General features: G+C 36.1%; 1 protein-coding gene across 4 annotated transcripts in view; it reads right to left on the bottom strand.

Moving 5' to 3' along the window:
- The window catches only part of AGBL1 (AGBL carboxypeptidase 1), a 554,941-nt gene that overhangs the window by 179,712 nt on the left and 360,078 nt on the right, over positions 1-15,151 (bottom strand). Inside the window, exon 18 of one of the 4 annotated variants that reach the window (XM_035714837.2) lies at positions 14,380-14,556. The exons of the other annotated variants lie outside the window; for them this stretch is intronic. Coding sequence (XP_035570730.1) covers positions 14,523-14,556 — 34 coding nt within the window. The 3' untranslated portion in view covers positions 14,380-14,522. Of the gene's footprint in view, positions 1-14,379; positions 14,557-15,151 lie in introns of those variants that run through there. 4 annotated transcript variants of the gene reach the window in all.

Raw genomic sequence — 15,151 nt, 5'->3', positions numbered from 1 at the left:
AAGCAGAGGGAGAAGCAGAGGGAGAAGCAGAGGGAGAAGCAGAGGGAGAAGCAGGCTCCATGCACCAGGAGCCCGATGTGGGATTCGATCCCGGGTCTCCAGGATCACGCCCTGGGCCAAAGGCAGGCACTAAACCGCTGCGCCACCCAGGGATCCCAACCCTTACTTCTTCTGCTGTGGCTGTAGTCAAGTTTAAGAAACCTCGTACCAAGAGAGAGGCAAGCTGTCCAATTGCCTTTTTTTTTTTTAAGATGTATTTATTTATTTATTTATTTATTTATTTATTTATTTATTCATTCATTCATTCATTCATTCATTTATTTATTTATGATAGACAGAGAGAGAGGCAGAGACACAGGAGGAGGGAGAAGCAGGCTCCATGCAGGGAGCCCGACGTGGGACTCCATCCCGGGACTCCAGGATCATGCCCTGGGCCAAAGGCCGGTGCTAAACCACTGAGCCACCCAGGGATCCCTGTCTAATTGCTTTTTGAGGTGAGAAGGAGATTACAGTTATGATACTTAAACTCTTGAATAACAAAATTCTTTATTTGTGTGTTCATACTTAAGGTACTGTCTATTAAGGATTAGCAATAATGTTCCTCAATATGTTCTACAATAGCCTCGGGCAAAAGGGGGGAAGGAAAGGAGAAAATAGATTTTATATAGTAAAACTCTATGATTATAGATCTTTTAAAGGGATTTCATGTCTATGATCTTATTTGTTTCCTTAGCTTTTACTTCAATAGATTGTTATTATGTCTGAAACCCACCTCAATTTGCTCCTTGTTCCTGGCATTTTCTCTCTTTTGCATCAAACATCTGTGAGCATTTTATAAGGCTTTCCTGTAATCTGCCAAACTATGCACACATGTGTCTTTTAGAAGCCTAATTTTCTCCACCCAGTAATTGGTCAATGCAGAGAAACAAAGTATCATTTTATTTTACATAATGGCACTATGTAAAATGATTCACTAATTCAGTGCTGAAAAATAATAATCACAACTTAGAAGATTTAAAAACACATGTGAGAAGATAGCACCCAGGGAAATCTAGGCTCTTGGTGTTCACACAAGCTCACTCTTGCCCCCTGCAGTCTGCTGAGGGACAAAAGGAATATTTTGTAATTATCCTTGTGTTTTGCTTGCAAACTTTAGCTGAAATGTTCATTTGCCTTATAAGGAGCTCTCAGTACCTCCAGGAATCCACCACATAACAGTATTATTTAGAAACAGTTTTGCTTCCACCTCACGTAACAAATATGTCTTTGTTCTTCCTTTGTCTCCACTTCTTGTTAATAGAGAAAATTGTCTAGAAAAAAAATGCAACCTACAACTTAATATGGATTACTATGTTTTGTACTTCTTACAATTTGCAATAAATGTCTATATAAAAGAAAGATACAGAAATAGATAATGCTTTTCCCTGGATAATAATACAATTTTCAAAAATAGAATGCCTAAGTAAATAAATTGAGCAAGCTTACCTTATCGCCTGCAGTTTCATTTTACTAATGAGATTGCTAAGAAAACTTCCCTTAGAGAGCCCTACAATTCAGCACCAGTGCTACTGGACAGTACCTTCTCAGCAAGCACCTACACAAAACCACCCAATTGAATGAAAATTGAGGAACGAAGAATAATTTTCTGTGGTGATTAAGATCTTCATATACCAAAGTCTTCCATGTACCCTCCCTATACTCTGCTACAAACTACTCTTCTGTGGCTTAAAACAAGCAAGCAAACACATGCACACTTTGTCCACCTAATGGTGCAAAATAAACTGTCAAACAAATCTCTAGTCCTTGACAAGCAGCCATATTTCAAACCTATTTATACAGTGGGGTACCTGTATCAATAAGGGATTTAGGGAACAATTCAAGGTTTCAGCTATTTAAAAAGGTTAAATAAATCCCACTAAATCCCACTCCAAAAGAATTAAATACAAATGAATGGCTTTCTTTATTCATACAATGATACATTTTAATTTATATCTCAGAGTTGGTATATATTCTAATTATGCTATCATCTAAGCAGCAATTCACATTCTTTTTTTTAAGGTTTTATTTATTTATTCATGAGAGACACAGAGAGGCAGAGACATGGGCAGAGGGAGAAGCAGCCTGCCTGTGGGAACCCTGATGCAGGACTCGATCCCAGGACCCTGAGATCATGACCTGAGTCAAAGGCAGATGCTCAACCACTGAGCCACCCAGGTGCCCCAGCAATTCACATACTTAAGTCTGTCCTATAAAGCATTTTCTAAATACTCTATGTGCCTGAAGTCAGTGAGACCTCATTCTATCTTTGGGAATCTCTGACCATCAGACAGCTCTCCTGAACAAACCAGGTAGTGTCAGATATTAATAGATATTAGTTCCTTGCTTCAAATCAAACAAACACTAGCTTTAATTTCTTTTTGTTAGGGAACTATTTGAAGACAGTTAACATTCCTTCTACCATTTATTATATGCACTACTCTTTTATATCACTCTTCACATCATTGTATATGCAATCCACTGAACTCATTTCCATTTTGAGGCTCAAAACTATAATACTCTAGGTTTTGTGTTGACAAGGGCAATGCAAAAGGAAACACTTCTCAATATAATTCTGAATTTTATACTTCTACCAAAGCCACTGTGTTGTTGCTTTGACAGGTTTAGCACATTGAGCCTTATTAAGCCCACTGTCTGTAACAACCCCCACATGGACAACTGTGTTCTCTTCAAAGGGGGTGTGTCCTTGGTTGGGTGGTCTTTGAACAGCATTTATCCTTATCTAGTTTCATAGTTTGAGTGCTATCAATCATTTTGATCTGTAAATATATTGTGGAGCACCAATTTTAAGATTTACAATATGTATTTAAAGTAATATGTATCCTTTTAAATTCTCTTTTTCATTTTTGACATCTGTCCCTTCTTGGCAAGTTTGATTCTATTCTCCTTCTCCTTCTCTCCCCCTTTCCTCCTCATCATCCTCTCACCTTCTCAGTCCAAATATCATTCAGAAAGGAATAATCATTGTTTCTATAAATAGAGCTAAGTGCTCTACTTTTTTTAATGAATAAAATTGTGGAATAGGACATGACTTAAGGCAAAGCCATGAATATAAATTCCTATTCAGGTTGAAAAATACCCATTAATCAGCATACTCTGAATATATTCCTTCAACTAATAACAATGTCCTTGAATTATGCTATTATTTAGCTCATAGGTCTCCATATTTCCCATAAACATAAGTCGAAAGGCTTGGAAAAGATTTATTTGTTCATTTATTTATTGATTACCTCCTATGCCTCAGGCATTGTTCTAGGTGCTAAGAATACAGCTTAAAGAAGATGAATAAAGTTCCTTTGCTCACGAATTGTACATTCCAGCTGGGAGAGACAGATAATACTAAATTAAAGGTGTCATGGTAGTATAGTAGTGACTAGGAATGCTACTTCAGGCAAAGTGGTCATGGAAAATACTGCTGAGATGGTGGTGAAATTTAAGCTGAGATTATGACATTTAAACTGAGGCTTGAATGTCAAAGAGGAACCAACTATGCAAGATCTGTAGGAAGTGCATAAGGGGCAGAGGAGATAGCTAGTGAAAAAAAAATTTAAGTTAGGACTGATCCATCACAGACTGTTAAAGAAACAGAATATCTAGTTTGAAATCCAGGTAAATGATTTCTATATTTCTTTGATCTACTGGCCAGTAACCATATAAAACTAAAATAAAATCAGATTAGAACATGTATAAATCTGAAAATCATTACACTGACTGAAAAAAGTCAAAGGGGGAAAAGATTACCTATTGTATAATTCCATTTATATAACATTTTAAAATACAGATTAATTTTTAGAGACAGAAAGCAAATCAGTGGTCATCAAGTAATGGATGGATTATAAAGGGATTCAAGGACAGTATGAGGAATGATGGGAGTATTATAATTTTTGTTGTGGTGACGGTTTCATGAAGATATTTTTATACACCAAAACACATCAAATTACAAATTTTAAATATGTTCAGGTTCTTGTACATCAATTATACCTCAATAAAGCTATAATGAAATCAAATGTTTGAGCATTTTCTTTCATAAGGAATACATGGTAGTTCCTAGACATGTCCAGATCACTTTCTAAGATTTAATAAACCTTTCTCAATAATACAACCTGTACTTTCCTAATATCTCCATCATACTCATTTGTCTATATTGAAAAGACTGTATCTCTTTCTCAGTTTTGAGCAGTGAAAGGGTATTTGTCCAACTTTGATGTGCAAACAGGTCTCTTCAAAGATCTTGGATAGGAGTTAGAGGATCTACTTTGCATATAATTTCAGAATTGTATTTTAATTTAGCTAATCCAGAAACTCTGAACTTATTTATTAGAGTAGCATATATTCTAAATGAGTATATACATACATACATATATTTATGCATACATATACATGTACATATAATATACATATATACATGTGTATGTTAAGGAATATGTATATTATATTATATTATATTAATATAACTGCCATATTATATTAATATAATTGCTATATTCATATAATTACTATATTATGTATATTAGTCTAAATGAGTTCAAGGTTTTGGAATTTAAATATATGTAAATATAAAATTTATATAAATAAATAGTATTTAAATATATATTGCACAAATATCTATATATGTATATATATATATATATATATTTATTTAAATTCCCTCACCCATCTTGGATATCTTTTCCTTCTTGGCAAGTTTGATTCTCTTCTCCTTTTTCTTCTCCCCTACCTCCTCTGCCTACTCCCTTTCTTTCCTCCTCCTCTTCTTCCTCTTCTTCCTTCTTGGTCTAAATACCACGTTTTTTCCTTATAAACACCATTATTTATGCAGTGAAGAAAGGAGCACACTATGAGTCACAGAAGACCTCCCTCCTCAAGCATCAATTACCTGCCACACCAAGAGTTGTACCTTTCTTTAGCTGAATTTATGTATAAAATATAACTAAAAAGTTTTGTTCCTCTTTGCATTGGTCTTATAAATTCTAACCTCTTTCAGAAATTTAATGTCACTGACCCTATACTTATTTCTGCTGCTAACAAAAGTTAGAGGAAGGATGTGGGAAAGACTCAAACTCTGAATTGCCGTTGGTGTTGGTAACAACTATCCTCCTGGATGTAGAGGATCTCTATCTGAGACAGCTGTCACAAATCCCAAAAGGTGACTTTGCGGACCTGGCTGCCTAACTTCTGTTACCCTCTCAGCATTCCAATTCCCACCGATGGTCTCTCACACAATTGTTACAAACAGAAATAGAACACTTGAAAATAGTGAAGAACTACACAAATTAAAATGACTTGTAATCATGATGCATACATTGGGAACTCAACAAAAAAAGTGCATATTTAAGAATTACCACCATTCTCCCCCATGGGAACTTGTGAAATGAATTTAGCTTAATGTTTTATTCTGATGGTAGTCATACTTCTGCTTTGAAGCCATAGATTCCTCGATCTGTAGGCCACAGTTTTTTGAAGTCACTCCTGATTATACTAAGAACTATCACTTAGTACAGCTATGTATTAATTCTATCATTTCTGTCTGGTTCTTCAAGGTTTTGAGTTAGACTCTACCAGTCTATTTAGCAGATTTGTAAGCAAAGGAGGAGAGGCCATTATTCCTGGGGGAGGGGCGGGGAGAATTGGCAGTAGAAGGATGTGGAGACAGCAGAGGGAGGGTTTTGCGTCAGCATTCAGGCAAGACTTAGACACCATCTTTATGGCCACAGGCCACAGAGGTAGGTGAGGGCAGTTTCTTTGGAAGCAGTCCGGCAGACCCTGCAGACAGAAGGCATGTCCTGGAAGTTTTTGAGATTCTCAGCAGCTTTTGGGTGTGCTCTTGAAAACCCCTAACTTTGTTACTGAAAGTTATCTGACCACAGAGTCTTTGCCTTTATATCCTAGCCTTTCCAATTACTTAATAACCCTCTCATTCCCTTTACATGACATTCAGATTTGGAATTTATCACATGCATCTTGTTTTCTTGATAAGGTGAACAAGTACAGATACCAGTAGGAACCAGTTGGAAATAAGATATTAGATTTTATAAAACAACTGCTATTGTTGAAACTGGTACAGTGGTTAAACATGCTGGTCTTAGCACCATCACTTACAGGTAACTTTGGGCAAGTTATTTAAACTTTCTGTGCCTCAGGTTCATCTCTACAAAATGAGGGTAAAATAATATTTACCTCTTAGGACGATTCATGGAGATTTAAAATTTTGGTATGAATAATAACTTAAAATAGTGTTTGGCATATGCTAAGCAATCAATAAACATTGTTTATTATTATCAGTGATTCCATAAATGGCTTTTTGGATGAGTATGCTCAATTCCCTGGTGTCTGTTTTCCCTTGTACTAATGCTGAGTGCTTAAACTATAGCTGAAACTGGACTGTCAATCACCCCTATGTTGTGGGTGCTTCACTGATAGGCAGCAGAGACCATTCAACTTCTCCAAGCCCTCTTTCCAAAATGTAGTTCAAGGCAAACCTTCTCTAAGGCAAAACTTCTCCAAGCAAACCTTCAATCACTGATCTAGGCTGATCCGAAAACTAATTGCACATCCTTTGTTTAGAATAAGGAGAAATTCCTTGACTTTCTCTAGGTTATCCTCATGTAATTAAATATATGAACAACAACAAAGATGGGACAGCTGGTTTTGCTTCATGGCTTTGAACATTTAGTGGGTGAAACGTTGAGAAAGTTGAGACTTATCTACGTGTATGTTTCCCTACCATGGAGATGCTATGATGTTGGCAATGAACTTAAAGGAGCCAGCTCTCTGGTTAAGAACATTGATTTATACAGATCAAATTCCATGGCCTGTTTTCTCCCTTTATGTTAGAGGTTGCTTTATAGGTTTCTTAATAATAATTGCAATACATCTCAGAAAGAAAAGAACAAATTTGGATTCAGTCACCTGTGTTTGAATTGTGGATCAGTTACATAGTAGTGGCTTGGCCTTTATCAGATGTACAATATCTTAAGCCTCCATTTATTCATCTATAAGATCACTACCACTCCTCCTCTTCTCCCTCCTCCTCCTCCTCCTCCTACTACTACTACCACTGCTACTAATGGTTTCCTAGGGCTTGCCTTATTTAAGATAAGGCATATCAAATCCTTATCACATTCCCAGGCATATGCTATTCTATTAGCACTATTCCCACTCTTCGTTGTATTTATTTTGTCACACACTGGCTAAGCACAGGGGAACTAGTCAGCCTCCTGGTTTCTAAGCCACACAACAAAATAATGAACACCAAGTTATCGTACATACATTGGATATAATTTAGTTTCCATTCCCACTGTCCTGGGGCCATCTTGGCTCCTGCTACATTACCTCCATTTTCCAATAGACTCATCTCTCACCACAAACAGAATTAGTAAGTCTGCGATGAGTTATCACATCACTGAAGAGACTTTTTGCTTTCCTAGGATATAGTTGAGGTCTGGGTTGGACAAACTTTGTATCAGGGATTAAAGTGACCAGGCAGAAATGAGTCATGACCCCTTTCACCTGAAGCATCTACATCTAAGAACAGAAAACAGTACATGTTGTGATTCCTGTTAAGAATATTTAAGGCCCCCTTTTAAAGGGTCGTCTTGCACCCAATTCTACTTTGATGTTGGGTGGCTGGTGGGACATCCTTTCCCACCATGTAATTTCCCTCCAAATTGATAACATCTCCTTCTGAACTTATCTCTTTTGTTTTCATTTTCCTGTCTCTTTTTCTTATCATTGTTTATGTCTCATTTCAGATGCCCATCTATGGTTAAGCTCTGTCCCTTTATTATCTATCCAGTAGGCATCAAGATAAAATTTAATTTTCATTCAATCAAATATCAGCTTTGTGCCATTTAGCATAATTCGACTGCCTTGCCTTTTATGTCTTGAATTTGGGTTTGCAACCTTGCTACTCATGTTGGAATGGGAGGATTTCAATGGCAACTGCCTTGAAAATTAACATAGGATATCAGATCTAAAAGAAATTCAAAGATCTTTAAGTTGGAAGCTAAGAAACCTGAAAATAAACAAGATAAGCCACCTCCCCAGAATCACAGAGCCAGCTGTCAGCAGCAATACACTGACCTAGAACTGAGCTACTTGGAATCAAAGCCATGTGTCCTTAAGGAAAACTATGCTGGGCATGAAAGTGGGGCTTCGTGGAAACTTGTGGGACAGCAGAACCCATGATAGACTCTTTCATCTTGGGTGTAGTGGATGTGCCCAGGCTTCTTTACTTGGTCCCCTCCTATGACAGGGGAATTGGAAACCTGGCCAGGATAAATAAATCAGGCCAAACACAGAAATGGTCTCAGATACTTAAAAGCAGCCTTCTTTCTTCTGCATCAGAATTCTTTAAGCTCAAGATCTTACGAACCAAAAATGTAAATTTTCTATGAATCTTTTTATCCACTTAAGGATATCCAGGTTTTTGTTGTTGTTGTTGTTGTTGTTGTTGTTGTTGTTGTTATTGTTTAAAGGATATCCAGGTTTGAATATCATGACCTTCATCTCTTCTCCTGTGGTGCAGCTTCCTTTCCTTCCTCCCTCCTGCTTTTCCTTCCTCCTCTCCTTCACCTTTATTGAATCCATAGATTGTTTTTCCCCTACCAGTTTATAGCTGGTAAACTAACTCTTACAGGTGAAGTGATCTTGAACCCCAACACTAACAGGCTACATCCTTGTAAGGGTCACAGGGAGGTCCTGGGGTTATATAACAGAGAGTCAATATCAAGAATAAACAGAACTAGCAACTACTCTAAAAACTAATGAAAAGCTATTGAATCAACTTAAGCTACCCATGCCAGGCTATTTGCAGCCTTCTTAAGTAAAAACAGCCTCTCCTATTTGGGAAAACTTCACAGGTTTTATTTGCCTTCCATTTTTAGAATTAACAACAAAGACAAGGACTGCAGAGTCTGAAGTTGACATAGAGAGTAGGAAGAGCAAGTTTCCTGACTGAAATCCTTTCCAGGGACTAGTAGCCTATTTTATTTTCAGGTATTTATAGATTCATAGGCAAGAGACCAGCTGTTCATTTGGTTGAGCCTGAGGCATACGCGAACGATATCCCCAGTGTTGACTGGCAATAGGTAAATCACTTAACTACACCTACCGAGTCACTTAGACTCCCTGGACTCCCATGGATTCACTCGTAAAATAGAGTTTCTTTTAGGTTAGCTTCGATGGTTGTTATTAGGTGGTAACATTTTGCAAATAGCAAATGCAATATGAAGAAAATGCACTTTGACTCCTCTCTGCAATCTCTTTCATCTTTCTCTTTTGAATTATTTTCTCCATGGTTTTCGGTGCATTCCACCTATGATGACATGTGCTGATTTCCCTGAATAGTATTAAAACAATCAAGGGGTATTTTTGAGACAAAATGACTCAAGTCATTCAGATTTTAAAACTTACAAACACACACAGGCATACGTGCACCCAACACATATTTCTGAGGAGTATACAATTGAAGAAACTAATAATGTTACATTAGATTTAGATTATACACTTAATGGCCCCAACTCTAGGAGGTAGACAGATTGGCTTCAAAAGCCAGCAGTCTCTTAAGATTCATGACATTTGGCAAACCTCTTAACCTCCATAAAACTTAATTTCTTTGTTTGCAAAGGGGATGCTAATAATAGCATCCATCACATAGGATTATTTATCTGATTGACATAATAGTTATAAAATGCTTTGCACAGCAACTGATTCATGGTAAGGCTCTAATGAATGTTTGCTATTATTGTCATCCTATATATACATTAACATACTAATTATGTTCATAGTTTCATACTATTCTAGAACATTAATCAACAATGGTTTTTTTTTTCTTACTACTACTAAGAATTTGGGTTGTTTAAATTTACTGGGGGATATAAGTATCATTGCTATAGGTATCTACATATTAAATATTGTTTTCTGTTAAGTTTATTTTCTTGAGGGATATTTAAGTTGGAAATATATGATTAAATGGGAGGTTTTTATGGACCATCTTATAAACTGCCAAATTCCTCTCCAGAGGAAAATAAACCAGTCTACAGATAGATATATGATATTATTAAATCTCTTTCCTCATAGACACACTAACATTCATTTTTTAATTATTTTATTTAATTATGTAAAAGAATGAGCATAAAAGCATAACAAAAATATTTGAATTCAAATATTTGAATTGTGTTTTTTGTTTTTGTTTTGTGTGTTTTCCCAAGCTATGATTAGCATTTCTTCCCGGTTACTTCTTTTTTTTTTTTTTTTTCCCATCAGGGAACCATTTACTGTTTGAAAGGAACACGTAAAATTCACAGTCTCAAAAGATCCCAGGCTAGGTCCCATTCCAACAGTTCCCTCCTTGTAATCACTGGGCATTTCTTTGCCTGCAACTATAGAATTCTCATATATTAGATATCATGGGCTACTTTTTAAAAAATCTGAATACAGATTGGGTAACAGAAGACAAGAGAAAAACGATATTATCAGAATTTCAATGTAACAATAATTAGAATTGATAGAAATAGAGTTCAATTTGCAATCTGAAGCACTAAGCCTCTATCCTTTGTTTGATACAATGGTACCGTTGGGGGAACAACTGTCCTTATTTACAGAGTTACCATTTTGGCCCATTGACACTGGTACTCCATTTTCTGTCCACATCCATTCTTGCAAACAGGGAAGAATCACATGAAACTGGTGGTCTGAGGGGAGATGCTGAGTGAGCTTGAGCATCTTGTGGTCCCAGTGTGTTCATTCTCTTCCTGCAGGATCTGACTTAAGATGCACCCACTGCCCCTCCCTATGATAAGCTTAGCAAGGCAGACCCTAACCTTATAGTTCTGGGTTAGGAAGTTCAATTCTGGTGGGGCCATGCTCTCTAATTCATTACCAGTAATAAAGCAGTCCTGTTTTATTTCAACCTGACTAGCTCCTGTGTTCTATTTCTTACTTGATTTGGAATTCATGAGAGAAGAGGTGCCATTCACTGACCATCCTAAAGGCCCATGAGCTTAGTATTTGTAGTCATTAAACATCAAGGATGCATAGTCATAAATATTACCTGGTTCGACCTATAATCTTCTTACTAGCTCCAGGAAAGGCAAGTTATATGGCTTTTCTGAGTTCTGGTTTCTTCATCTGTATAGGGCTGATAATGATCACATATATCTCAAAGAACTGTTGAAAGCAAGAGTTGGCGAACTATGGATCAGTCAGACAAATCCAGTCCATTGCTTATTTTTGTAAATAAAATTTTAGTGAAATATAGCCACTTCCATGTATTTACATATTGTCTATGGCTACTTTTGTGCTACCATGGCAGAGCTGAGCAGTTACAAGAGACCATATGGTCCACAAAACCTAAAAGAGTTTCTGTCTCTTTACAGAAAGTCTGCCAACCCCCAGTTTAAGAGATAAAACAAGGTAAGAGGGATGCATGCAAAATGCATAGTGCTGTAGTGAAAAGAGTGAATGTTTATTATGTGTTCACCATCATTATCTATGGGAGACAGGATGTCTTAGTGATTAAGAGTACTGATTCTTTAACAAGACTGCCTGGTTTAAATCCCACCTCTACAATTTACCAACTCTGCCATTTTAGGAAAGCCACAGGGTCTTTCTAAGTCACAATGTGTTCATCAGCACATGGAGATAATAATGCCTATTTTGTTAGGCATTATTTAATGCTTAAATGAGATTATACAGTAAATTGCTTAGGAAAGTATATCATATCATAACTGTCATTAATTTTCTCCAATAGGATTCTAAAATATGAACTCAATTAATTCATATATTTACTCAGAAAATACTAAGTGATCATCTTGAGAAAGTCAGAGCATGTCCAGAGATGCATGAACACTCCTCTTCCTCTTAATTTCCCTAATGCAATCATTCCAAAATCTATACTCTCAGATAAGAGCCAAAATACCATGAATTCTTAAAGAAAAAGCACTATCTAAATCAAGTCATTTCAAAAAGAAGAACTATCTGCAGCTAGTTAGACTACACAAGAGTTTAAAGAACATCCAAAGCCTGGATTATCGTGCAATTATGAGTCTTGACAGAGCTCTCATGATTTAAAGATGAGTAAACAAAACATGATGAACTAGAAGTTGAAATAAGAGGAGGAAAGAATCCTAACAACCCTGAGGGTGAAATGTTGTGCAATGTACAAGGGGATGGACGCCTCCATCAACCATCACCTGGCAGTGAGATGCACACTTTGGGGAATGACTGGCCACCAGAAATGGAAGCCTGACTTGGTCGCTGTGAAGGTATCAGGAAAATTCAAGAAAAATGGCATCTATGAAAAATTGAATGAATAAAAATCTTAAAAAAAAAAGAAAAATTAAATGAAAAAATTACACATTCGAATAGAACAAGAACTGGCCATACCACAAATAGGAAGAAAAGAAACTGATGAGAGATAAGGGAACAGGAGCAATGAACCTAAATGTAAAATAACAGAAATCAAGACACATTATCTATAGAGAAGAGAGTCTGTGCTGCAGAACAATAAATGTGTGAGGACAAACAGCCTCCAGAATTTGGTGAATGGGAATGAAGAAGAAAAGTGTGAGGGGAGAGGAAAAGACAGATGCAGAATCAGGAAGTGAATATCAAACACTCCAGACATAAACAAAGATGTGGTATGGAACCACTGCCTCCTAGTAACTGACAGGCACATCAGAAGGGGACAAAAGGTTCAAATTTGAAATCAACCCAAAGTATCTAAACATAAAATAAGAATATTTTGGATTTGGTAGAAAAAGGATGTTGGTGGTAATGAACAAGGGAAACCAGTACAACTATTAAAGCAGGAAAATCAGGGTGTATGCTGAAGAAGAACAGTCAGGCTGAGGCCTGCAGAACTGAACGGTAGAGTATGTCCACACTGTTGTAGTGAACTCTCCAGGCAGGCCTGGTGGAATTCCTGTGTCAAGGAGAGAGAGATTCACATATATGAATGTACCAAAAATATACCCCTGATTTACTTTACACACACACACACACACACACACACACACACACACATAGCTTTTTTCTTAAGGTATGCTCTAGCAAAAATGTGAGATGAATCAACACAAAGAAAAAAATAATGGGGACAGGATTGTATAGAATGGGTAGAAATGAGCAATTGCAAGTAATTAAACAAAATTGAATTTTAAAATGATTTGAATATGACTATATGGCAATCTAAATGTCACAGATACTTCTTCTATGGGAAAAGAGAAGTGGAAAAATAATATCTTTGTTTCAAACAAATGGGAAGCAAACAGTTTTATAGGCAATTTGTGTATGTTCAAGATGTATATGTTCAAGGATAAATCCTAGGAAATGTAAAGTGTTCCACATGATAGAACAATATACACCAAGCACAGATTTTACTCACTTACAAATGCAGGCACAGAACTCCTCAATTCACAACAAATAACATCAATATCTATGATAAAATAATATTTTAGATCATAGCCAAATGCAGTTTCCTTTGATTTTTAAGGATGGATGAATATTAGAGAATCTATTAACATAATTTAAGACTTTATTAATTCACAGTAATAATCATTTTTCTAGCTACCAAAAAATTGATAAAATCCATCATCCATTCCTGATGTTTTAAATTAATAAGATAAAATCTAACTTATGAAGAAGACATCAGATATTAATATCAAAACAATGGATGGGGCACCTGGGTGGTTCAGTCAGTTAAATGCCTGCCTTTGATTCAGGTCATGATCTCAGGGTTCTGAGAATGAGCCCCACATAGTCTAGCTCCCTACACAGTGGGGAGTCTGCTTCTCCCTCTCCTTTTGTCCCTCCCCCCAGCTCCTGCTCTCTTTCTCCCTCAAGTAGAAAAACAAAATAACCAAAAAAACAGACATTTTACTTAATGTTCAAATACCATAATTCTCATTTTGAAGTTAGGTTCACAGCAAAGACATCCATGGAATCACAATCCTTAAATAATGTTCTCAAAACTCTAGCCAAGATTATGGGTAAGAATAAAAACTGAATAAAGCTAATTACCAAAATTTATAAAGGACACTATGACCTATCCAGAAAAACAGAAAAATACATGGAAACTCTTTTAGTTATAACTGCAGAGTTCAGTGAAATTAAATAAATATATAGATAATCAGAATTTTCTTATATCATGATGACAGCCACTTAAAAAAGTATGGGGAAAAGACTCTTTTAAGAATAACATGAATATTTAAGATATTAAGAGTAAAAGTTTATGATATACCCAGGAATTTCATGGAAGGGTACAAAAAGAACCCCTACAATACTTTTTTTTTTTTAATTTTTTATTTATTTATGATAGTCACAGAGAGAGAGAGGCAGAGACACAGGCAGAGGGAGAAGCAGGCTCCATGCACCGGGAGCCCGATGTGGGATTCGATCCCAGGTCTCCAGGATCGCGCCCCGGGCCAAAGGCAGGCGCCAAACCGCTGCGCCACCCAGGGATCCCCTTACAATACTTTCTTGGTGAACATCAAAGAAAATCTAAATAAGTGAAAGAAAATATCAGATTTGGAAAAAGCAATATGGGCAAATAGTCAATAGACCAAAAAACCTATCATTTTAATGCAGTTTGAGTTGAAATCCCAGTGGTTTCATTTTTGGTGGTTAACAACTCATTATAGGGCTCATCAGTGAAAAACACAAGGAAGGGAAAATAGTGAAGCACATTTTTAAAACAAATATTAATGAGGTGGTGCTTGTGACATTATATATTTAAGTTGCACAGCTACCATATTAATAACTACATGTTCCTGGCATACAGATTAACAGAAAAGAATATAATATCAAAAAATATACCTAGGTACATGCACATGTAAATACTGTAAATAAACTGATATTACTAACTAATGTTGAAAGATAAATTATTTAATAATTACTAGGGCAAGTGGTGAACAATTTAGAAATAGAAAATTATTCAATAGCAAAAACTAGAAATTATAATATGTAAATAGACTCATTATAAAAGTATCTACCTCAGTATATAACACATTTTTACAATGAATTATTATTTGGATAATTATTTGAATTACTTGAATTCAAGTAATTATGAATTGTTACTAGATTGAAGTAGGTAAGT

Source organism: Canis lupus, chromosome 3, assembly GCF_003254725.2.
Source record: "Canis lupus dingo isolate Sandy chromosome 3, ASM325472v2, whole genome shotgun sequence".
NCBI lineage: Eukaryota > Metazoa > Chordata > Mammalia > Carnivora > Canidae > Canis > Canis lupus.
The sequence above is the reverse complement of the archived record's forward strand: the minus strand, read 5'-3'. Positions and strand labels throughout refer to the sequence as shown.